This window comes from Oryzias latipes, chromosome 9 (genome assembly GCF_053564925.1).
Source record: "Oryzias latipes strain Hd-rR chromosome 9, Olatipes_Hd-rR_3.1".
Taxonomy (NCBI): domain Eukaryota; kingdom Metazoa; phylum Chordata; class Actinopteri; order Beloniformes; family Adrianichthyidae; genus Oryzias; species Oryzias latipes.
In genome coordinates this window covers 8833610-8858808 of record NC_136245.1, presented here as the reverse complement: position 1 = coordinate 8858808, position 25199 = coordinate 8833610, and the positions used below count along the sequence as shown (strand labels likewise).

Below are 25199 nucleotides of genomic sequence, written 5' to 3'. Positions count from 1 at the left end.
TTTTTCACGAAACATAGAAGGAATGTGTCCGATCTGAACAATTCTGCCAAGGCCGTCATGTTTTCTTCTGCATTGCTGTCAGCAGCAAATAGTGATGCAAACACCTACAGCGCCCTCTAGTGGTTTTTGCTATCACAAAAAAAGTCCTACTGGGGTATAAGTTGCATCTCTGGCCAAACTATGCAAAAAACTGTGACTTATACACTGAAAAACATGGTTCTTAACAGAATTTTTTTTCTTGTGCTGAGTTCATATGTCTACACCCTTCTAATGTTAATTTGTCTATGGACATTGTTTTGTTATTGTCGATACGACTGGTGCGATGACAAATCGCTTGGCTCTTTAAAGCAAGTGACAAGAGCCGCATTCTTCCTCTTAGGAAAAGTTTTTTTTAACTGTCCTTCACTCGTTATTACTTCTTTTTCTCTTCATAATTGGTCTAAATGAGATAAGAGCCGTTTCGTTCTCAACCGACACATCACAGTTTTGTTTAGTCTGCCTTTTCTGTTGCTGTAGCCAAAAATAAAAATGACTGGATTTTTTTCTAAAAAAAAAATAAAAGCTCCAAAGGCAGGTGTATCAAATTTGATTTATTTTGCAAACCAAATTTCTTTTAGTAGTTACTTTCATCAGTTTCATTGTATGTGGAGTCATGGGTCATATGTTTTAACCTGAGGCTAGTGGGAAGGGTGAAGGGTGGGTTGGGTTTTTATTGTAACATTGTGTGTGTGGGTTTTTTTTCTTTTCGAAATGTTAAAGCGCTTTGAGTTACGCTATGTATGAGAAGCGCTTTTCTGAAATAAAGAAATAAATAAAATCAATCTTTATTTCTATAGCACTTTATGAATGTCACTTCAAGCACAACAATAAAAAAAAAAACTAGCCACAACCCACACAGAACCCCTAATCCCATTCAAGCCTCCCACCCCTTAAATGATGGATAAAAACATTTGAGAAAGAGGCTGAGTATGGACAAAAATTGTTTGTGTAAAAGTTAATATATGGAACCTTCCTCTCTGTGAATAGCTGCATAGACAGCCATGCAGCATCACAGGTGGGGACCCATCAACACCACAGCAAGGTGGCGATGCAGGTTCCCATCTGAGCCGCAGCGGCAGAACAGCAGCCGCCCCAAAGGGAGAGGATCCAACTGAGGAAGCTCTGGAATTTAAAATGAAGATAAACGTTACAAAAAATAAAAAACATAATTAGTAAAAGAAAGAAATAATTAACCACAAAATGTAAAATAAGGAATATTAAAATGAATTGTTAGTCCCGTAGAAATTCATATAATTTAATATAGTGGATAAATTAATAAATACAAAATAAATAAAAACTATTAAAATTGTAAAATTAGCTAAAAGCCAGTTTAAAAACATTAGCCTTTCCTTAAAAGCAACTATTCTCTCTGCAGCCCTCAGGTCCTCTGGCAGACTGTTCTATAAACAAGAACCATAGTACTGAAAAGATGCCTCTATGTAGGTTTTGCTTTTTACAGTCGGAATGATTAATTGACTAGAGTCAGAGGATTTCGGAGTTCACACGGGTTCAAACTTAACTAAGAGATCTGACAGATAGGAAGGCACAAAATTGTTAGTATCTTAAAGCAGGAGTGTACATATCCTAAAATCAAAAAAACTAATCTTCTTCTGAATTTAAAAAAATGTACGTGGTTAGCCATAATTTAATCATCTCAGGATACCCTCCCGAATCCGGTAGGTGGCAATATTGCACGTGGAAACTTACAAAATGCAAAGAAAATTAGACAATTGCGGCGAAGAAGAATCACAAACAGTGGGCGGAGCGCAACGCCCTTAACTCCGCCCCCTTGAACCACGCCTCAGCTCGAGCCGGTGGTGTGAGCGGCCTAATCAAACAAACATGACACAGGTGTGCTCCTCGTGCCCTCAGGGCTCTGCTACTGATGTAGGTATTTGTAAACGGACAGCTAGAGTTCATCTGAAAAGAAGTGTAATTCTATTCGGACGTAGTCTTTAAAAAAAAAATGAAGGTGCCAGAGGCGGAATTAATGAGCGACATTCTGAAGAGGCTGACGGGAGAGTCTGCTCTGCCGCTGTACTGCTGCATCGAGAAGTACAAGCGCGAGAGGAACGGCCTCTACTTTGTCGCCGAGGATTTCACTGAAACCGTCAAAAAAAGAGAAATGGTCAACGCCAAGGAAAGACTGAGAGTGAGTTCATTTTAGAGACAAAAAATGATCCATATTTCTAATTTAAAAAACATTATTAAACAAAGCGAATATCAGATATAATATTTGTTGTAGTATGACAGTAATTAATGTCATTATTGGTCAGTGCAGAAAGTTTGGGAACAGTAGTTTCATTATCTTCAGAGCCCCTCCGGGTCCAGGAGGGACTTGGCCTTTTTCTCAGTCCTCCTTTCTCATCCTGGTCTCTTTGAGAAGCCGATCTAACCATGCCGCGCATTTGGAGCTTCTGTCTACCATCAACTATGCATTGAGCCTCCTGAAGATGCTTCAGTTCAAACATTGTGTTCTTGGTGTCAATTTGACTGGAAAGCACTACAGCTTTTAATTGCTATTTTATGTATTAAAAAACCTAAAATTTTAAACTTGGAAAAGATTTATAATTCAGCTTTTTTGAGTGAATACTCTTCCATTAAAAACTAGCTGTGGTTAATCTTAAATAATTCTGAAATTCTCAAAACTTATCAATTTGATTTTGTGATTAAGTTTTGTGTCGCACAATATTTCCAGGCTCTGCAGTTATCAACGAGTTACTGCTGGATATAAAATTTGGGCCTACTTTCTCTACAGATAAGGAACTTGAACACAATGTTCTCCCGACTGAAGCGCATGCTGCCTCTAATGCAACCAGACAAAAAGCCAAGTAAAGTTGATACACTCAAAGCAGCCACTGAATACATTCGACTTCTTCTTGCTGTTTTGCGGGACACTGAAAATGTAAGACTGTCCTCTGGGGCCGCTGTCAAATCACAAAATAAATGCTGCAACAACGCTGATATACAATGTTGACTGCTGTCATTTTACAACTTGTAGAACAACACTGGGACGGATTTTCTAAAGAATGCAATCACTTATGGTCAGCAGGATGGCTTCGCTAATGACCTCTGGAGAATGGACGATGTGAGTATTTAAATTTGTGGCTGTTGAAATGGTAGTTTTAACCAAACATGTACCTTAGTAGCATCACCTTTACATCAGGTTTAGCCTGGAAACTCGGCTCCGTCGTTTGGACCACATGTGTCAAAGTCAAGGCCCGCAGGCTACATCCGGCCCGCCAGATGATTTTATATTATTATTATTAATGGCTCAGCAAAGTGTAGCACTGATAACATATTTACTACAGATCTCATAATAAAGCGCTTCAGCTGCCCGACGAAATATAATGGTGGCATCATTTTCACTACAGATCCCAGAATCAGTAGCCGCGGTTACATGGGCAGAATATCTTGATCGGATCAATGGTCGGGTTAAAATTCACCTGTGCACATGGGATCAGAAAACCTTTTTCCGATTAGAACAAACATTCCCATGGCTCACACTTTCGGTCGGAATGAATCATTTGGGCATGCACAGTAGTGTTAAAAACTCCCGGATGAGGAAATAGGTCCCGTTCTAAAGAAACAGCTGCCACAGACATTTATGCAGCAGCTCGGTAACATACGAGACGATCTTCCAAACGTGCTTTTATTAATGTCATGAATAGTATGAAGCGCCAGTTCGCTCATTGTTTTATTTAATGTGTGGTCAGTGCTTTTTTTTTTTGTGGAAGAATTGAGCGGGAAGAAGGGTTAGGACAGGCTATAAACACAGGCTAACAACATTAGCCTGATGGACACAAAATCCAGGACCATAAAACGCTGCAATCTGCATTTTGGCTGCATGTAAATGTCTGGGAATAACATCAGTCTTTATTTAGTCTGGACACAACTGGAAACACAAATCCACGTGATTGTTTGAACAGTTTCTAAGGACTGAGCGACATTTATTTCTGCTTCCCCAAACCCGCTTTGTGCTGGCGGTTCCTCCTGAGTCCTGCAACCGCTAACCCAGAGCGGCGGGACACACATAACAAAACAAAAAAACGCATACGTAACAAAGCATCCTCCTCCCCTCAGACACAAAGTTATTAATCCAGCTCCTCTGCTCACTCAGGTGCCAGTGGACTGAGTGAGCGTCGGGGGCCACGAAGCGCTCCTTCTCCGCATCTCCCTCACGAGTCTGATCGGGGCAGAGTATTCCGAACGGCGCGTTTACATGACGCATTTTCTTTCCGATCAGGCGTTCTTTCCGATAACCTTGCCCATGTAAACGCAGCTATTGTTCAGCTGCCCTGCTGAACACTTTTGCCAGACCCACGAAGCACAAGAGAAGTTAATTCTGAAAACTGAGCCTTTAAAAACTCTTTGGAGGCAGAATTAATGTTTACTGACATTCGGTAAACCTGCATGTCATCTGTGGAGCGAATGTGGCTGTAATGAAAGAATATACTATAAGATGGTGCTATGAGACAGATGGTAAATACACTTTTTGCTGAAAAGCTGAGCACGTGGAGTTTACACAGCGCTCTAGTATCATTGAAGAACAAAAAATGAATTTTGTTTTGTAACCTGCTTGCCATCAATGTGGAAACGGCACCTGTAAGGATTCTGATGGCGCTGATTGAGCTGCAGTGTTTTGGTACACCGAAGGCAAAGTACGACCTTCAGGGCGGCACAGTTCCACACCTCCGTTCCTGCAAAAAATGCCCCAGCTCCGTCTACATGCAGCCCGATCCTTGTGCATGTTTGGGCGCACGTTTCTGTGTGAGAAGCTCCTCTCAGTGATGAAAACTAACAAAACAGCAGACAGTCATCTCCCTGATGAACCTCTACAATACAGGACTTCACATCAAACACAAACCAACTTGACAACAAATGATGCCAGGCGTCCACCTGGTAAAATGCAACGAGAGCAAAGAAATTTGATTTTATTTTGCAGAAAAGCACAAATTTTATTCATATATCCAGGTTTTATTTGTTTTGTTATGCAGCAAATACCCATTTTGAATTTTTGTAGTTGTGACAGGATATATTTTTATGGACAGCAAAATCTTTCGGTATATTTAAGTTTTTTATATGAAATCAGAGTAAATTTTCTTTTTTATTTTTATTTTTTATCTTTAGTCGTTTTACTTTATTTCAAACGTGTATAGTTTTGACAGTTTATGTTTTTATGGAGAGAAAATATAAAGTATTTAAGGTTTAAGTTAGGTCAACCCATATAACCCAGACACACTTCTTTTCTTAAACATAGATATGTGGACTACTTGGACCACAGAACCCATTTCTGATGTTTTTGTTATGCTGGTGTCACCATATGGGTGACATCAGCAGGGGTTCTTATGGGTAATAGGATTTCTGTGGGTTAGTTGTTATCTTTTTCTGAGTTTCCACTGTTAGAGGAATTACTGAAGTCAAATTACTTGCAGTCATTTCTGTTTCCTTTGGTCAACAAGCTGCAAGTGTAGTTGTCACTATTACTAAAGCAGATCTCCAAAAGCTGTTGGCAAATTCTAACAAGTTTAATTTTTACAACTTTCTTATTTGGTTTTCTTTTAGAATTTGACTCCCTTAAATCCTAAAATGGATCCTCAAATTAGCATTTTGGGGGTTTTGTTGACTGAAAACTTATTTGGTTTGCTTAATTAACTAGCAGTTCCTGAACATCTGAGCATTTAACTGTTGTTTTTTTATCTGTCTGACAGTTCTTGAACCTGTCAGATGATCACATGGAGGATGGGTTCACCATGCCAGCAGAACCTGCAGCAGAGGATGGAGACATGACTAGACTGGTGTTGCAGCATTGTGTGATGCCTGCATACCAGTTCATCATCCAAGTAGCGCCCGATCAAGCTTCGGTAAGTAAACAATTAAAGACGTGGGACTTGATGTTTTAAGGTGCAATTTGTTTGCATGAAATGACAACGTATCATTTAATCCTTTAACACTGGACCTTTGACCTCCATTGTCCACAGAATTCATATGTTTTAGTGGATTCTGAAGTGGAGAAAAACGGCTTTGTCGGTGTGCAACTTTTTACCATAATAGTGTTACAAAATGGCACAAAGTGCATATCGGCGGTGCACAGCTAACATGCAAAGCCACTTTTTTTCTGTCTGAATCAGATGATTCACACTAAATTGGGGCTGCAGCTATCGATTCTTTTTGTAATCAACTAATCTAGCACCTAATCGATCGATTAATCGAGTCATCGGATAAAACGACTTGTGTGTTTTTGAACGACCAAAACAAATGATGCATAACGAAAATGATGTGGTTGTAAAATGAACAAGCATTTGATTTTAAAAATCCGCTCTGATGCAAATGTTACTTTTGGTGTTTTTAAGTTGGTCTTGAGAAGTGGCGGAGCTAGAACATTTTGTATGGGGGGGGGGACAGAAGACTTTGAAAGGGTGGCACAACACCAAAATGGAAGGCCATTAAAAATAAAAGAATCAGAAAAACATATTTGATCATTATCATTGTTTATATTTTGTGTTATTTTTGCAATGCTTAAAGAAGCCTCGCGGTCCGCCGAAAGGCGAGCTACCGCCTGTCCCAGCCCCTGCCTCTCGGCGCCCCCTCGATGCTCTTAGCTGAGTGTCCCGCGGGGTCCGAAGCGTTTACTTTGTGAAGTGTTCAAAGCAGGCCCGGACGCCTGAATACCGCAGCTAGGGGCTCTCGCCGCCCGCCGAGGCGGCCCGCGCTGGCCGCCGCGGAGGGGGCGCGGAGCGGCTGACGCCGCCCCTTGCTCGCTGCTGGCGGCACGCGCGGGTTCCGCGCCTAGAGGCGTCGGGGTTCCAGCGGTCGCGCAGATGTCTTCTGTTCAGTTGCTGAATCATGGAAGATGTGCTGTTGTGGTATGCCAGCTCTATTTTATAGTAGAGACACTGCACCTTGTTCCCTTCTTTAGACAATTTCTGCCGTTTATTTATAGATCTATTCTCCGCCATTGCGCCAACTAAATTCAAAAGGTCCGTGTGACACAATCAAAGCCCTGCACCGCGTATAGTGTGCGTCATAGGAATTTAACGAGGCTTCGAGGCAGAGTTTTTGCCTCGATGAATTTTTGTAATCGACTAACTCGAATAACTCGAGGAATCATTTCAGCCTACACTAAATGGTTGAAAAGTATGGCAGATGGTGTGTTATGTAGGTCTTGCTGGCGATATCTCCAGTGTTGGAGGGTTAAATTGGACTTTGAATTCATTGAGGCCAAAATAAAATTTATTAAAATTAAGTCGGGCCTGAACTGGAATAACTAGTGAACAAAGTAAAACCATAATCTTAAAATAAAATAGGAATTTATATCATTTTAATCAATTGTGAATGTGTTTAAATCTTTTCAGTGGCAGCCACGAATAAAATGCTATACAGTGATCCCTCGCTATAACACGGTTTACTTTTCACGGTTTCGCTATGTCATAGATATGCATCGTGCATTGAGTTCTGCATTGTGATTGGCTAAAAAGTCACTCCCCTTCTTCTCTACCTGTGCGTCAATAACGTTGCAGTTTAATATGTGCACGTACGTAAAACAGCTCGCCAAATTTACATTATGTACGTGCAAATTCTCTTGATGGTGGCATGTCGGTGTATAAGAATCTTTTGGCAAAGAAGAAAAAAGAGCGACAACAACTGCCTATCACTATGTTCTTCCCCTGAACAAACACAGCTGCACCGCAGGCTTCAAAATAAGAAAACACTGCAGAGTGGAGTCAGGATGCAGCGGCTCAGTCTGCAGAGCAGTGAAATACACCTGAGTCACTATTTGTCCCACTGTACTTTGTATCTTTTTCATAATCATTTTAAATTTTCTCCAGTTTAATCCTATTACTCAGGTCGCGGCGGGCGGGGCTAATCTCTGCAATTTGAAGCCTTCATATTGATGATTAAAATTATTTGTCAGTACAGTACAGAAGTTATTTGTTGAAAAAAACGTTTCTAAAGTACTTTTATTTGTGAAACAAATGCTTGAGCCTGTAAAATGGTTTGATCTTTCTTTTCAATGTATAATAGAGTATTTTAATTGTATAATAATTGTAAAAGGTTTCTACTTCACGGATTTTGCCTATCACGGGTTCTTTTTGGAACGTAATCCCCGCGAAAAACAAGGGTTTACTGTACTTCAAAAAAATAAATGTTTATGAGCAAAATGCACCAACCATTCTTTTGAGAGACCAATGATTTAATCTAGATCTTTGCTAGAACAATGTCTGAACCAGTTTTCCACGGTTAACTGGATGAACTAAGCCGTTATTTGAAACCACTGAAATAGTCGAACACAAGAGTTTCATAGTACATGAATCAGGAAAAATCAAGGGAGGAAATATTTGATTTATCTGATCTTGGATCATTGCACATGTCCAAGGTCCCCCCCCCCCCCCCCCCCCACACACACACACATATTCCGCTGCCAAACTTGAAGCCAAGAAAATGCCAAGCATTGCAGATTCCAAAAAGAGGCAATTTCCTCATTCCCAGCTGCATCAACCAAAATGAGTAATATTTGGTCTGTCCATCTACTTTTTTCAGCTTCACAAATGATTTTCTTTTTTTTTTTTTTTTTTAAAGAACCCTCTGGTGAAAAACGTTTTTTTTTCTTTCCCAGTTTTTGACGTGAAAGTGTGGCACTTTTTTTTATGAGAACAAATTTAATAAGAAATCATTTCATTTTTGCATTTGAGTATTTCTCCTCTTTAAATCACTGTCAAATTGTTGCAAATGCGCTCTTTTTGAATTACTGAGCCATTGTAATGTCAGGACAGTCCAAGAGTGCATGCACAAACCTCCTTGACCAGCATGCACAAACTCAGGTGCGGGAGAAGAGAAGATGGCACATTTCTGCATTTCCCGCATGTAGGCCTGCACAATTTACCGCAAATTTATCGTTATTGCAATATCCAGCACTGCAATAGGCATATCGCAAAAGACGGCGAATATCGCAATAAATCGTAAACCCAAACTGTGTTAAAACAATCTTATGGCAGCTTGACGCATTTAACGAATCAAATAAATCACTTTATGCTTTGATAAATCAGATGGACGCCTTCCCTTTGTTTACCAATCAGATGGAGGCCTATTATGTTAGATTTTTTTCACCTATGTCGATGAGGGTCATTAGGAGTATAAGTTTAAACTGTTGCAATGAAATGGGAATGATTTTGGTTATTTTTCTATTTGTTCATATACCGCAAATTATACCGTTATCTAGAGCTGTGACGGTGTCGGATTTTTTATCACCGCGGTGATGAACCACCAGGGGGCGCGGTGTCGCGGTTTACCGCAGCCCCCCCCCCCCCCCCCCCCCCAAAAAAAAAACACAAAATCCCCCGGCGGCTGCATCGGAAATGAATACAATTAAAACGTACTATTCTTAACAAATAACTGTAACAACTAACTAATACCTAACTAATGACTTAACTATGTAGGTGTTGTAGATTGACTGTGTCCGCGCGCTGCGTCTTGTGTAGGACTAGGAGGAAGAAGCGCGCACACGTGTGTTGGGGTTGCGTGTTGATTCTTCTGCTCTCTAGCTGCATGTGAGCCTTCACCTGTGCTCTCTGGTACAGACATCTTCTCAGAAAATTAGATATTGCCCAGTTAGGGTTGGGCGATGTCCCATAAATTGGCCATTGACGATGTTTGCTGTCAACCATCGGGATGGACGATGACATCGCCTGGGGGGGAGGGGTATTTTTACATTTTTCGTTCTTATATAACTGCTATTCGTTATGTAGGAAATATAATCTGTCGCTTTGAGATTACTTTCCTTGTTGCATGTTCAAAAAAGTCGAGAAGGAGAAAACCACGGGATTTGACCGGATTAAGTTTAACAAATTTATTTCCCTAACAATATTTCTAAAAACAGAGTAAAACAAAATAAAACAGATCATCTGGGTTCCCAAAGTTTCAGAGCTTACACAGCGCCAAATTACAAACGTCTTAACGTGTCAGCCTGTTGGGAACAGCGAAAGTTCCTCCGTCCAGCTGTTTTAACATCTCGGTTTCAGCCTCCTCCTCCGTAACACAGCATGGCGTCCAGACTCCTCCTCTGGACGCTCGGATTGGCTGGCAGGGAGCCTGCCTACTTCTGTCAGTCCATGTTAGGAGTCAGCATCCGTTTCCCGCGTCTGAAGTCACCTCCCAGACTGACATGGTCCCGCAACCAAATGGCTCCCTAGGTGGTCCCCCACATGTGGCCGGATTTACCTAGCATATAGTAGACAAAACACCTTTGTTCCCCACACGGGAGCAGATGCCTGTGGCGGTTCCCAGGGATGAAGTCAGTCTGAGAGATGATTGATTTATGATCCAAGTCAGACCTACAACCAAATGGCCTCAGAAGATCAAAGACCGTTTTCTCCTGAAGGGGTTTGGAGGTTGGAGCTGCATTCCTGAAAGCTCTCACATATGCAACTTAAGCAAGCTTCTTCAAGGTTCAAAGGATGTAAAAGCACACACTTCAGCAAATGACTTATCTTCAATGTAATAAAATTTAAGACTGAAAACCCTAATGAACTTACCAAAAAATATAAATTCCTTCAGTTATTTTGCTTTTTTCATTTTATTTCCCAACTAATGACTAATCCGCGATGATCCAGTATAAACTGAGGGAAGTGACTTTAACAAAAAAAGTAACAAACAAAATAGAAAAGAAGTGTAGTCTGCTCCCGCACTTAACTAGCGAAGTGGACCGGCGGAGTGCGGATTTACAGCTTTGTGTTTGATGGGAAGGGGGGGGGGGGGGGGGGGGGGGGGGGTACATGAGCGGTATATGTGGGAGATTTAAGACTGCGATCCGTCCCGCAGCTCTAGGGGTACAAGCAACCGAAATCAGAACCGGGTCTAAAGTGTGTGTCTGAGCACAGCTCGGATCGTCAGCAGACACACAGCGGTTTGAGCTTCAAAGCAGAAATGTCGCTCAGTCCTTAGAAAACATTCAAACAATCACGTGGATTTGTGTTTCCAGTCGTGTCCCGACTAAATAAAAGCTGATGTTATTCACAGCATGCAGCGCCACCCAAAGCTAATGTTGTCAGCCCGTGTAAGCATACTGCTAATCCAGGCTACGTTCAGAAAAATCACTGACCACACGGATTAAAATTCAAATGATGAGCGAACAGGTGTTTCATAATAACCGTAATATTATTAAAAGCACGTTTAGAAGATCGTCTCGTATTTTACCGAGCTGACATGTCAATATATATAGCCGCTCGGCGCTGTTTAACATTGTTTTGTATTGAATTGTTACATTCAATAAAGTTTGAAAAAAAAAAAGCCGCTCGGCGGAATTTATATCCTTCCGGTTTTCAAACCCTACTGCGCATGTGCGAATGATTTATTCCGACGGAAAGTGTGACCTTAGTGAACGTTTTTATATTCTGAAAACATTTTTCTGGGCCCATCTACACGGTTGGATTCCATTCCGAACATTGATCCCCTCAAGATATTTTGTACATGTAACCGCGGCTTATGGTGTTGACTCGCAACGTGGCGGGGGCGTGGCATCACGATGGTGGTCTCTCCATCGGGATGTCAGTCACCCATCACGATGGACGATGATATCGTCCATCGGCACAACCCTATGCCCAGTAATAAACAGACTGCAGACACTTTGTCACCTCTCCGGTAGCCGTGAAGCCTGACACCCATGAAGAACATGGGGCAGGATGCTCCGCCTTTGTTTACACAGACATGAAACATTGCTTTTAACAAAATAGTTCCCAACAAGAAAATGTAGTGATATTCATGGAAATCTAACAGCACGCGTTCATGTTTGGTGTTACAGACTGACTGAGAACAGTAATACCCCCCCTCCCCCCTCCAACACAAAATCCTCCGGCGGGCGGCAGTGTCGCGCACTCAAGAACGCACGCAGCTTGTTATGGAAATGAATAATTAGAACGCAGTAAATTTGTCGTATTTCCTCGCAAGACACAAACTTTTGTAGAATGAGGACGTGTGTTTCTGAAACGGCGCACGTGCTGCAAGCTTCTCTGAGACAGTGACAGCCGCGGGCGCGCGCAGGCGGGTGCGACGAGAGAAGAGTGATAAAAGGTTTCCCATATAAACCCTTTATGTCTGAACACAGGACTTGCAGAGAGCGTAAATTATCAGCAAAGATGAATGTGTTTAATGTGTTTATTGTAGTTCCAATCATGCACCATATGCAAAACTTAAACAAAAAAAAAACTTAAAAAAAAAAAAAAACTTTTAAAAAAAAAGTGCGGTGATGCGGTTATCGTCACAGCCCTATCGTTATCGCAATATTAATCTCTAATATCGCATGTCGCAAGTTTTCCTCATATCTTGCAGCCCTACCCGCACGTATAAGTGAGTCCAAGGCTGGATTTTATTTTTGGCTGCACGTTTTTGAAATGAAAGTCATGTTAGCTGAATTATTCATTCATTCGTCTTCTTCCGTTTATTCCCCTTCGGGGTCACTGGGCTGCCTGAGCCCATCCCGGCCACTTGTGGGCGAATGCAGAGGAGACACCCTGGACAGGTCAGCAGTCTGTCGCAGGGCCACATATCACACATCCATTCACACTCACACCCCTGGACAATTTAGAGTTGCCAATTGACCTATGAAGCATGTTTTTGGACGGTGGGAGGAATTTCTCCGCATTAGATGCATCCCCTGGAGGAGCAGGGAGCTGCAGAAACAGCCGAACTCTGAGACCATCTGGTGGTTTTACCCTAATCGCAATGATAAACTTAACCCTTCCTCTGGGTCTGTGCGACCAAGAATAAAGGTCAGCACCTGCCACACGTATTGCCAAAATTATGTGTGAAGTCACTTTCTATCTGGCATTTCTTTTTATTTGCTGTGTAAGTGAATTCAACAGTCTGCATGTGCTTGCATCAAATCCGTTCTGAGCCACAGTCATTTCTGTTTGCTGGTGCAATGTAACCTAAATGATAATGTAGTATAAAGCATTTTTCATGGGCTTATCAAAGTTCTTTTTCGTGTGTAATTTATTAAACAGAAGGGTCCGATACACACATTTGTTTTGTCATTCTGCACATTGTTCAAAGTGTTGATTTGAAAGCAAAAGTCACTTTTCACCGTTTATCGTTAAAGATAAACTTTTGAGAATCAGGTGGCATCATTTGTGGCCCCCTCTTGAGTCAAACTCCTCCTTCATGCAAGACTCTTGCAGAAAGGGAGATCAAGGGCAGAGCTACTCAGCTTAGCACCAATGGCCACGGCCATGTAGAGGAGATTTTGGAAACGGAGGCTTCCGATAGACAGACATAAAATATAGATATATCTATATAGATAGAGATATATAGAGAGATGGAGATAGAGATTGATATATCTTTATTTATTTGTAACTGTCATTGGGGACTACTTTTTTCTTTTTAAAATGGTTTGAAACTGAAAAACTGACATCCCAGCTAAGTGTTAAAACATTTCAAATCAACATTGGATGAAAGACTGGTCACAACCACATCACTGCCTAGGATCTGTTGTCCAGTTAAGGATTTTTGAGAAAACCTGATCTCCAATTTATTTTGAAAACCATCCTTGTAAATGCTGAGTTCAGTGAACCTGGCCTCTGTGGAAGTTGGCAGAACCCAGCGGCTCATGGCCCTGCATGCTGATGTATTTGGTCTTTTACGCTGCCTGGTGACAACTTTTGAGTGTTTTTGCCAAGACAGGTTAGTGCCAGAGTGTTTCTGTGCCACACCTGTGCATGCTGGCTTCATCAGGACTGTCAAATTTGTAGTTTTTACATCCTGACTGTCTGCAACCCATCCTCGGCTCCCGTGTTTCTATTTTACTCTGCCTGCTACTTGTCATTCTGTCACTTTTCTCTGGACTGAAGTCAGAGGGAAATTTCTGGAGCATTCTACAGACACAGCTTTTCTATCCTGTCCATACAGTTTGATTTGAATGGTTTATTTTTTTAAACCTACATAATTTGTAATTTTACCCAAAAGTATATAAATTGCAACATTTGTCTCTTCCCCCCCCCCCCCCACACACACACACACTCTAATGGCTTTGTACACTAGTGCTGCTCAAACCTACTGTCCTGCCTGCTCTCCAGCTCTTCCTGCACTTCTTGGTCATGATTACCTGGATCAGGTGAGCTCAGTCAATCAGAACATGGACACACTTGAGTCAGCTAATCAATAGGAAGAAGGGAAAGCTGCAAATCTGGCAAGATGGTAGATCTCGAGGACCAGGCTTGGGCAGCCCTGGTGTAAACAATATGTAAGGATGTGAATTTTACGTGCAGTTACACGGAGCGACCACTTTGTCTTGGCAGCAGAGAGCACTGTGGATGAGGCTCAAATGCATTTCCACTGGAGAAATGGTTGCTCTCGGGAGGTGATTTATCTGTTTTGTATTAAGCAGTAACTTTTAGAATATAATCATCTAGGGTGTCACTCTGACTAGTTCGCTCAAAAAAACTCTCTGGCCATGTCCTTGGATATTTTCATTTATATGCTTTTGATGTGCTTTTAAGTTTTTTAGACTGTCCATGCCTTGCTTTAGAGATTTTAGTAAAGTTTTTTTTTTTAAAGAAAAATCTTACAAAAGCCTGCCTCAAATATAGATCTGGATGAATAAAGAATTTAGACCAAAGGTTCAGTAAAGTCTGTTTTTTATTTTATTTTTACTCAGTACATTTGTTTGACTCAGATTTACTTTTCAGCTCTGATTAATTAATTCAACAACCCCTTTGTTTTTGTCATTAGATCAGCGAAAAGGCAGGCCGACGCTTGCAGGCACTGTTGAAATAAAGGTTCTAATATTAATGTTTCCCACTGTCTATTAATAATGCACAATGTCAGGCCAAATAAAATTTATACATTCAGGGCTCCAGACTGCGAGCAATTGGTCGCATTTTGCGACCAAAATTTGAGAGTGTGCGATTGAATTTTACATCCAGTCGCACATGCGCGACCAGTAAATTTGCCTCCCCCACCCTTCGTATTTTTTATACATTAAACGTGGAAGGGGCACGTCAATGATCAATGAAATAATCAATGAGACGCAAGCCCACACGGACGCAGGCAGGCACACACACTCGCGCATACTCATGAAACGCGAGCACGTACACACTCGCGTGATGCCTGTCTGTGAGGCGGCCACTGCGTGTGAGAAGAATAGGGAAAGCCACTGTGAGTGGCTAAAATGCGTGTAGGGGGAGGGGCCTAGAGATAATCGAGTGCGCGTAAACATCTGTGGGAAGGAAACGGAGACAAATATCACAACCTGATATGTGCGTCTGAACTATGGGTAAGCGAACTATTGATTCGTTCTTCCGACCTGCGGCTGGTGTACCAGTGCCAGAGTGTACAGCAGGGGTCTCAAACTCGCGGCCCGCGGGCTATTTGCGGCCCCCAAGATGATATTTTGCGGTCCCCGCCTTAATATGAATGTTTAATGTTACTGCAGCCCGCCAGTTTGTATGAATGACACTTTTTCATTGTCGTGCGCGGAGCTGACAAAGCAACCAATCACAGTGGGGTATATGACTCTTGGGGGCGTGACAATGACAGGGCCTGAAAGCAGGACACCTGACAGCCCCCTCCCCGGACCACATTAAGGAGTTCCTTACTTTCCTTTAGAACGTATTTATTCGCTCGTAATTTTCTAAATACATGCAGTCCGTGCTGAACCTTTCTCTGGGCCGCACAGAACCGGAGGAAGGTTTAGGTTTTGGTTACGGCGGCGCATCAAATGGTTTATGCACGGCCGTTACGGCAGCACACCGCTCCCGCGGGAGTCGGGTCAGCTGAGGAGAATAAATGTCCCACACTTACATGCGTGACAGCTAACGGGGCTTGAACTTTAAACACGCTCGAGCAAAAACATTAGTTTTAGACACACTGAAAATACGTGGGGAAAATGCAACGATAGACGTGTTTGAGATGAACCGGCACCTCACCTGGATCGTTGGGGAGACCAGGCGGGGGGGGCTGTGAGATGAAAGCAAATCTGCAGCAAGACTGAAGGAGAACAGGAAATTGGAGTTGTCCTTAACATTCAATTTAGTTTTAATATTCTTCTCCCCCTTAGTATGATCTGTGTTATTATATATGTTATGATTGTTTTAATGTTTTGTGATGGATGTAGCCTTTTTTAATGAATTGGTATTTTAAATTATTTTAATTAATCACTCCACTACAAAAACCATCAGGACACATGTCCCATAATGCATTGTTTTGTAGTCTGTAGGGCAGCTATCAGTCAGTTCAGTTTCCAGCTGTGTCCGGGTAGGTTTGCCCCTTGCTCCCACCCCTTTCTCGCGATATTTTTGTGATGATTGACAGGTGATGTTGGAGCAAAAACAAAAATATGTCTCACACCAGGTGATCTGCGCAGCGTTGAGTTCACCTGGGTGATCTCAAACACACTTATTGTGCATCTTGGCTGCACCTATTTGGTGTCACCAAGATAAATTTCCATCCGTTTTCTTTACTATTTGTACTGTCATGACAGTGATGGTGCTGTCAGTTTACCTTCTTGTTGCATCTTCAAAAGTGCAGAATAAAATGTGACACTGAATTTGAAACAGCACATTGTAATTTCTGCATCTATTATTAAAGTATTTATTAGTAATACAGTGGAAATTGGTAGATTTGGTTAGAATGTTGATTTACGTTATGCGCCCCTAAATTTTCTGGTTGTGCCCCTAAAATTTTCAGTTAGGGGCCACAGTACTCCTAGTGAAAAAAGTTAGTCTGGAGCCCTGACATGTCTGCAAGTTTATTAATTTAGGCGAAACTAAAGTGATGTCCTTTTGTTTTCCACACTATGTGGACCTTTTATATCAGACAAAGTTTTCTGATGGATTCATTCATATGAAAGATCCTCTAATCATTCATGATTGTGGCAGATCAGTGCAGTTGGTGCTGCTAGAACAAACCTCTTTGTGGAAGTTGAAGCAGTGTGTTCCGGGGTTTTTGTGTCGCAGTTGTGTAGCACAGTGTGGATTCTTTTAAATATTCTAAACGTTAAGATCCAAATAGAAATTAAAAAAAACACATTAAATTTCTGCTGCTTAAGCACTTGTGTCTAAAATTGACTGGCACCCCAGATTTTTGAATTGCAGCTTAACCTCAAGAGGATCACATTTTTTTTTTTTTTTGGGTCCCTCTCTGCCTCAGAAAATGTGGACGGAGTGGGGTGGAAACAAGAGAAAATCTCCAGAGTCTCCTACTGAGGGTGACAACTGTGCTCATTAATAATGTGTTGCCGTCTGTTCTTGCGCTCTGTCCAGTCATCACTTCCTTGAAATGATTCTCCTCCATACGGAGGCTAAAATGCCCTCAGTATTTGCATTCACCCAACTGGTCTGTTTATTTCCTTCTGTTCCCAGCTTTAAAAAGTCCATCTCGGCCTCATCCGGGGAAAATGTTATTCTTAATCATTCTATTTTCTACACGGCCTCTCTCCATCAAAGGAGATGGATTACCTCTGTTTAACATGCTGGACAAACTGCATTTGCCTAACTCTGCTAAAGAGGTGCTCAAAGCAAACATGGATATGAATGGATCAGGAGTCTCGTATAGAGGTTACTGCAGAAGTTGCTAGAATACAAATATGCATTATATAGCTTAGATTGGAGAGGGTTTCCAAAGTGGGTTAAACTGAAATGTCACCTTTTCAGCTGTATTTTTCAAAATGCCAAAAAGGATGATGGTCTTGCCACAGCCGCTCTGCTTCCATCTGTCTGGGTGAATGAAACTGATTGTGAAGAATTAGTTCTTAGGCTACTTTCACACTGCAGGGCTTAATGCTTAATTCGTTTTTTTTTTTTTTTTTTTTTTAATAGAAAACTTTTTTTTTGTTGTTTTTGCAAGGCCGTTCACATTTCCAATTACATGCGAACTTCGGTGATCTCCTGTGTGAACATGAAATAACCAAGTAGTGACCCGCATGCGCAGAAGAGTACTCAACGGTGAACGTCACTAGTTGTTTGCGGAAGTAGCTAACGTTAACAATGGATGCCAACAACAGTGTTGTCAACAGCTGAGCTCTTTTTGCAGTATTAAATTTATTTTCAGAAAGGAGCCAGCACAATTACAATCTTCTCATTTTAAGAAGGCATTGGAGCCGGGATCGTCTGTACCCACTGTTGTGGAATGGGGATGTGTATGTGCTGCGGCCGCTTGCGCGTGTGTGTAAGAGAGAGGAGGGAGCGCGTGCAGCGCAGGAGGGAGTGAGAGGGGGCAGCAGAAGTGTGTTGGGGGCGCATTCATGTTGTGTGTTAAGGAGGAAGGAGAACGATAATAAAAGAAGGCTCCCCCCAGAATAAATGCTATTGACTCTTTATTAACCCGCTCTGGAGAATCTGAGGGTCCGCATGGGGAAGTGAACCCCGAAGGAGGATCCGCCTTCACTCTCCTGCGTTTCTGACCACGGTCAGAAAGGGGGAAAAAAAAGTAATCGAAGGAAAGGTTCAACACCACGCTCAGCCATTTAGCTGGAAAGGTTTTCAAAAACCACCCGGTTGGGATAAGAGCCCTGGAGTTTGGCCTGAATAGAGCTGTCACCCCAAATATGAATCAAATCGGTGACCTTGCTTCCCTTCCACTGACTGGTCTCAGCAGCATCGTCCGCCATGGTTGATGTTTATGTTCTCGTTCCCGCCTACTTCAACGCAGAATTATGTTTGTAGCGTATCAATGATGTACAGGTCGGATTCATGTAGCCTGGCCGTTCAGATGGAGGTCGCATTTCAAAAGATCAGATGCGTATCGGATTCAGGACCACATACCCAAGTGGCCTGGGTCGCATTTGAAAAGATCGGTTCTGTGTCATTCAGACTGTCATGAAGAGATCAGATACAGGTTGCATAGGGGCAAAAAAATTGGAAATTGGGTCGTTTCAGCCTGCAGTGTGAACGTAGCAGACATAAAATGCTATAAACTATACATGAATGTCATAGAGCAGACTCCATAAATAGTAGACATCATTAAAGGGTTCACAAGTGCTCTTTTTTGTTTGTTTTTTTTCCTTTTATAATTATAAATATTTACTGTGAAATTTGGACTGTTTTTTTTCCCTCTTGATTACACTACTATTTCTGTTTATAGCAGCTTTTCATAACATGGCGAGTGGCATTTCTTAACGACATTTACACAAAGACTGGAAAACTGGATTGGTTGTGAAGCTTAGCATCCAAAGAGTGAAACCCAGACAAGATGGGACATTTATTTATTTTGTTAAATTTGTCATTTTAGGAAATGACCCTAAGAGATTTCTCTCAAAGGCAGCATAGCCCCAATTGTCTGTGGTAAAGCTCTTATGTAACTTTGTTTAAAATGTAATGTCTATTTGCAGGATGGATTTGAATGGCGGCATCACCTTGAAGGTGAAAAGCAGCAGTTGAGGGGCTTTTCCCTTTTAACCTGTCTGCCTAAAGATTCACTCCAATGAAAATTGTTTGGATTTTTTTTTTCAACATGGTCTTGTAGCATTTGTCCCTGCACCAGCAGTTCCACCCACATCTCAGGCTAATTTCTAATGAATTAGGGTTGCCCAGCAGAAACTATGGTATGTCCAATAGAACAACAGATCTTTATTTATTTTTGCCTGAAAACAGCATAATCATAATTAAAAGACCACTGGACACACTTTTACAAAAAAAATGAAAATATAATCAGAGCTGGTATTTAAATAGAGCTATGAGTATGTTTCTGTTTTTGCCACAGAATTTAAGATGACACAGAATGGACCAGCTTTGCTTTAAATAGGCTGGGTGTAATTGGAGGACAGAAAAGATCCTAAAATATTTTAAAGGATTTGTCATTAAAGGTGTTCCTGCAGGCCAACAAGCAAGCCAGCATCAAGGAAGTGTACCATAGAAAGTCTTGACTGTTATGTTTACCAAAAGTATGTTTTAGAAAAGGTCATTGTGAGTTATTCTTGTACAGAAGGATCATACTTTTAAAAGCCAACTTTTTTGAATTTCTTTTTTTGAGCACCTGTGAACGTTCAGTTTAAATGACGCCTATTGTGGTGTCAGAAAAAAAGTTTCTATTTGCAAGGCCACTGTGCTCTGTGTATTCTGTGACTTGTCAGATCGTTTGTTTCTTTTTTTGAAATGATTATCTTTATGTTGTGTCGAATTATGTGCAGCAGTAATTTGAAGTCCCAGTTGCATTTCATCATAATGGCAGGAAAAACATTGCTTCTTTTAACCTCTGTGACCAGCTTTGGGTGGCAGAGGTGTTGATTGCACATAATGGTTGTGCATGTTTGTTGATGTTCAGCCTGTTTATTTCAGAAGTGAAATAGGAGGAAAAATAACCAGAAATTAAATGAACTTAAAAAAGCCTGTGGTCATTTTAATTTAAATCTGGTGTTTTGTTTGTTTACATTTAGAAACTGAGACTCAGCATTTAGATTTTCAAAACAAGCTATTTAGTAATGGTGGGAAATTATGCATCTGAATTTTCTTTAGCTTCATGCTGCTTAATTTGGTATATTTTAATTTGTGTAACACAGAAGCAGTATTGGTACAGAATTCGGATAAAAGGTTAACTGCAGGCTCTGGGAACATGGTTGGCCCTCATTTACAATTTTTGGCAAACTAAGAATAATCAGACATATGTTTGATTTCATAAATGATCTGGCAGAAAGGCACTGAAATTACAACTTGCAATCAGCACAAAGCATCTGATTGTCCGACATCTGAAAAGCAGAAATTATCTTCCAAAGTACTTCATTGTCTGATTGGGTAATTTAAGGTGAAGAGGTTTAGATCAAGACATGATTTTCTTTTCTCTTGTTCAAATTTGTGTCATTATGCCATCAGCTGTATTGATTTGACAGTTCAGAGCAGATTCTTCTCTTTATTTTATTTTTTTATTTGTAATTAGAAAATCAGCATGCAAAAACTGACATTAGTGATTTCCTGCTTTATTCTGCAGATATCTCAACCCTGCTGAGAAAATGAGACCAAAATGGGACTTGACAGGTTGGAATCTTTAATTCTAGTTTTTTCTCTCTCTAGAATCAGAGGAATGCAAAGCGAAAGGATGGAAATGTTGCAATTCTATATTAAAAAGTCACATTAGCAAGCAGTAAAACTGAATGGGTTGTCAAAATGGGTTGACTGAGCGGTTAATTGATATTATTCATAAAATACACAGGCTTCTTGAAGTGAACATTTGTACAAAAGTGCACTAATGGCGCCCTCTAGTGGATTGTACCTATTGTGAGTAGTGTTACAAGGTGTTCAACCCAGTGATGATGTAAAGTCATGCACTTGATCGGCCCTAAACATTCATTGTTCTGTAACCTGCAGAGCAACTTTAAAAAAAATTATATAAAGAAAGTTGCCGTATTTTCACGACCACAAGGCACACCGGGTTATAGAGCACGGTTTCAGTTATGGGTAATTTTTCGGTATTTGACGCATAAAAAAGGCACACCGGGTGTTTAGGTGCAAGCACGTTAACACAACATACTGGTTAAACATCCATGCTAGTGTTGAACCTTTCCTGCAATGACATTTCTTACTGCGAGGGAGATCTTCTCCAGGGCCAACAGCGTATACACCTTTGGGGGTTCGGACCCTCAGAGCCTCCAGAGTGGATTAATAGAACCAGTCTTTTTTTTTGTGGGGGGGGTTTGGAGGAAAACCTTTCTTTTAAATTACTGTGAGTTACACAAACTGTGCACTCGCACACTCACTTGACTGTCTGCCCCCTCCTTTTGCAAACGGGGGAGTGCGCCATGCGGCAACTCGGCACACACACATTCATTGTGGAAAAAAGCAGCAGGAGAAAATCTGAGTTGGATTTCATGCTGTCTTCTACTGCTGTCTTCTTTCATGCTGTGGGACTCTGCCAAGTCCCACAACTACACATTAGGTGCACAGCCTCATAGGGCGCCCCCTACAGTTTGAAGAAAATGTAAGACTTTTATGTGCGCCTTGTTGTCCTGAAAATACGGTAGACTTAAAATTGCATTTCTGGGTATTTCTTTATTCAAGTTGTTGTGAATCAGGAGCAGACAGAAAAAGGCAGTTGGATAAAGCTTGTGGGTGTGACAGAAGCTACAACAGCAAGTCACAAGTTTTCTGCTATGCACCTTTCCAATGCATCCACTTGTTTTAAAATGGATCAAAAGACGATCAGAGTTGAACGTTAAGATTTAAAAAGCCCAAGTTATAAAGCTCTATTGTGTTTTTGTTCAATAGACTGTATAGCATTACAGGTCTGCTTCTCATTTTTTTAGAGATATTTGGAAAAAAGTTATTTGGTTTATTTGGCTGTGACTCAAAACGTCTGCTGGTTTACCGCAAATCTTTTACTGACCGGATTCTTCTGTCTACACAAAGTTTAGTCCCACTCCAATCATGTTGGATAGGTTGTAAAGGCATTTCCAGTGGTCTTTAATTATAATTTTGCTGTTTTTAGCCAAAATGTTTTCCGCAAAAGTTTGTACAGTGTTGCAGCGTTATCCAGAAACTCGCCACAAATTTGTGGGCGGGACTCTTGGTGCTGAAGTAAGCTAGCTGACAGCCCCTCACAACCCCAACCTAACATTAGGGGGGGGCAACAGAAAAAGCGAGTAATATTTGAGCTATCCAACCATACAGTTTTGAGCCAGATGTCAGCTTGGACAAGGAAAATGAAGACATGTATCTATTTCTCTGCAAGCGGATGCATCAGAATGGAGTGGAGCAGGGACACTGGCCTGCCCATTTCAGTTTCATTTCAGTCGCAACTGACAACTTTTTCAAACGGCTTTTTTTTTTTTCCAATAAATTAAAAAATGCACAGAAATTCCGTTCTAACCTTCAATTGTTTTATAAATGTCCTCTATGGGGGGGAAAACCTAAAGACACGTAACTTTGCGCTGCACAAAATGGTTCCCAAACAAAACATGAAGTGATATTCATCGAAATCTAACAGTGCATGTTCATGTTTGGTGTAACAGAGTGAAGGAGAACAGTAACCCCCCACACACACGCACGCACGCACACCCCCAAAATAAATCCTCCGGCGGGCGGCCGTGTCGCGCACTCAAGAACGCACGCAGCTTGTAATGGAAATGAATACAATGGAAATGAATAATTAGAACGCAGTAAATTTGTCGTATTTCCTCGCGAGACGGAAACTTCTGTGGTAGAATGAAGATGTGTGTGTGTGTTTCTAAAACCCCACAAGTGTGTGTCTGTGACACTGATAAAAGGTTTCCCCCAGAAACCCTTGAAGCCTGAACACAGGACTAGCAGAAAAGTTAATTATAAGCAAAGGTGAATGTGATTAATGTGTTATAGTTCCAATCACGCACCATATGCAGAACTTAAAAAAAAAAAAGTGCGGTGATCATAACCGAATCAACCGCGGTGATGAGGTTGTCGTCACACTCCTAGGCTGGTGAGGGAACTCCTACACTGCAGTCCAAATTTTTTTTTTTTGTACACACAGAAACATCTGGAAGTGTTTGTTTTATAGCAGCAAGAGACAAAAGAACTAGTCAGAAAATGTTATTGAACATTTCATATTGATTTTTGTATTTTATTGATCATATTCATTTCATCTTTTCCAGAGGGATTAATTAGCCACCGCCTCCCGACTGCACATCCCAACCACTGACCCGATGTCCTTGCTATCTTGGACATTGATGACTTGCACTCTTTTTCCTTGACACTTATTATAAAATGGCTTGATTTAAAACCTAACCTTTAATTTTTTTTTTCATTATTTAGTTGTACATACATTGGAAGTTGATGCATCTAGTAAACATACCTAAAAAGAACTGCTGCTCTAAGAGTTCTCATTTTGCTTTCAGCTGTACTCTATTTGAGGAAATGACTTAATTTATGTATTTTTCTTGTAATTGTAATCATAAAGCCCCAATGAAAAAGATGCAAATTTGTGACAATTTGTTGAGGTCAATGTGATCTAAGTTGTCAATATGAATTATCTGTTTGAAAACTTGAATCTAATTTAAATTCAGAAATGTCTAAATGTGTTTAGTTAATGATCAAATAAACAAGCTTTAAGAATTTTGTTTTCATTAAATTTTTTCTTTTGATGGAAGGTGTGAGGGATCGAGCGGCCAATGAGGACAACAGAAGTTTATCAAAAATGAAAGTTTTAATTTTTCTCAAAATGTAAAAAGATGAACAAACTGGGCCCTTAAAAGAGGTCAACAGAAATATAATTAACTCAGGCAATAACTTTAACTTGACCAACTGAACAGACCAAGTAACGGAAACAAACTGACCTAACCAAAGACACAACAGGGGAACATATGTAGTGGCTGATCAGACCACTTGAGAAACATGGGGGGGAACTAACATGAATAGACAAACATTTAACAAAGACTAAAGACAAGACTAAACACAAAACTTGGTCTCTTAGTGGAAGAGAAAAATTATAAAAAGTGGAACAAAATGAATAATGACCAACAGAAGCCAAGCAAATAAACATTAAATAAGTCCATTAGTTTCTCCCCTGGAGGCTTCAGTAGATGGTGCCTTCCTAATTGCCTGGCTGGAGTATTTAAAGGCTGTGAAGACTTGAGCTCCTTTGCCAGTCCTCACAGCACAGCTCCTGCAGTAGAACCTCAGCCACACCAGTAGAGACCAGTAACACCCTCAGCACTGGCAACTCAAAAAAAACAGGTGACATTAATTAAACAAACCAAAATAAGTGAACTAAACAAATGTACATGTGCTAAAAAAATTTGAAAATAGATAATAAATGTATATTTTAACTCAAAGAAATGTGTGCATTTATTTAAGAATAAAGAATCTGAAATAATAAAATTAAAAGGAAAATGTGCAATGCTGGGGCGAAGTTACTGCCATGTTGTTTGTGGGTGTGGCAGGGTATGCTGCCATCACAGAAGGCAAAAACGCACCTGACACGCAACTTAACACAGTTCAGAGTTGGAAGCGAAGCTTGAATTTCTGTAAATATTCACGTGTGTTTGAAGAAGGAAAAAATGAGTTATTTTTTAAAAATTTGATCATATCTGTTGGGGCAGGTGGACATAAAGATTCTTAAAACCTGAACCTCAGGCTGTGATCTACATAAATTTAAAGGAATTGTGATTTACAGGACTGGTAATGGTTATAGAACAATTTCTTTAGCTTTGGGACTCTAGTAAACCACAGTACAAGCCATACTCCACAAGTAAAGGGAAATAAAAGGACCAA

General features: G+C 40.9%; 1 protein-coding gene across 2 annotated transcripts; it reads left to right on the top strand.

Moving 5' to 3' along the window:
* The first annotated feature begins 1869 nt into the window (after positions 1–1869).
* On the top strand, positions 1870–24041 carry figla (folliculogenesis specific bHLH transcription factor). Of its 2 annotated transcripts, XM_011479501.3 has the most exons (6): positions 1870–2191; positions 2798–2944; positions 3041–3127; positions 5751–5903; positions 20950–20996; positions 23582–24041. In XM_011479501.3, the coding sequence occupies exons 1-5, from the start codon at positions 2006–2008 to the stop codon at positions 20965–20967; spliced, it is 591 nt and encodes a 196-aa protein (XP_011477803.1). In that variant the 5' UTR covers positions 1870–2005; the 3' UTR covers positions 20968–20996; positions 23582–24041.
* Positions 24042–25199: the final 1158 nt, after the last annotated feature.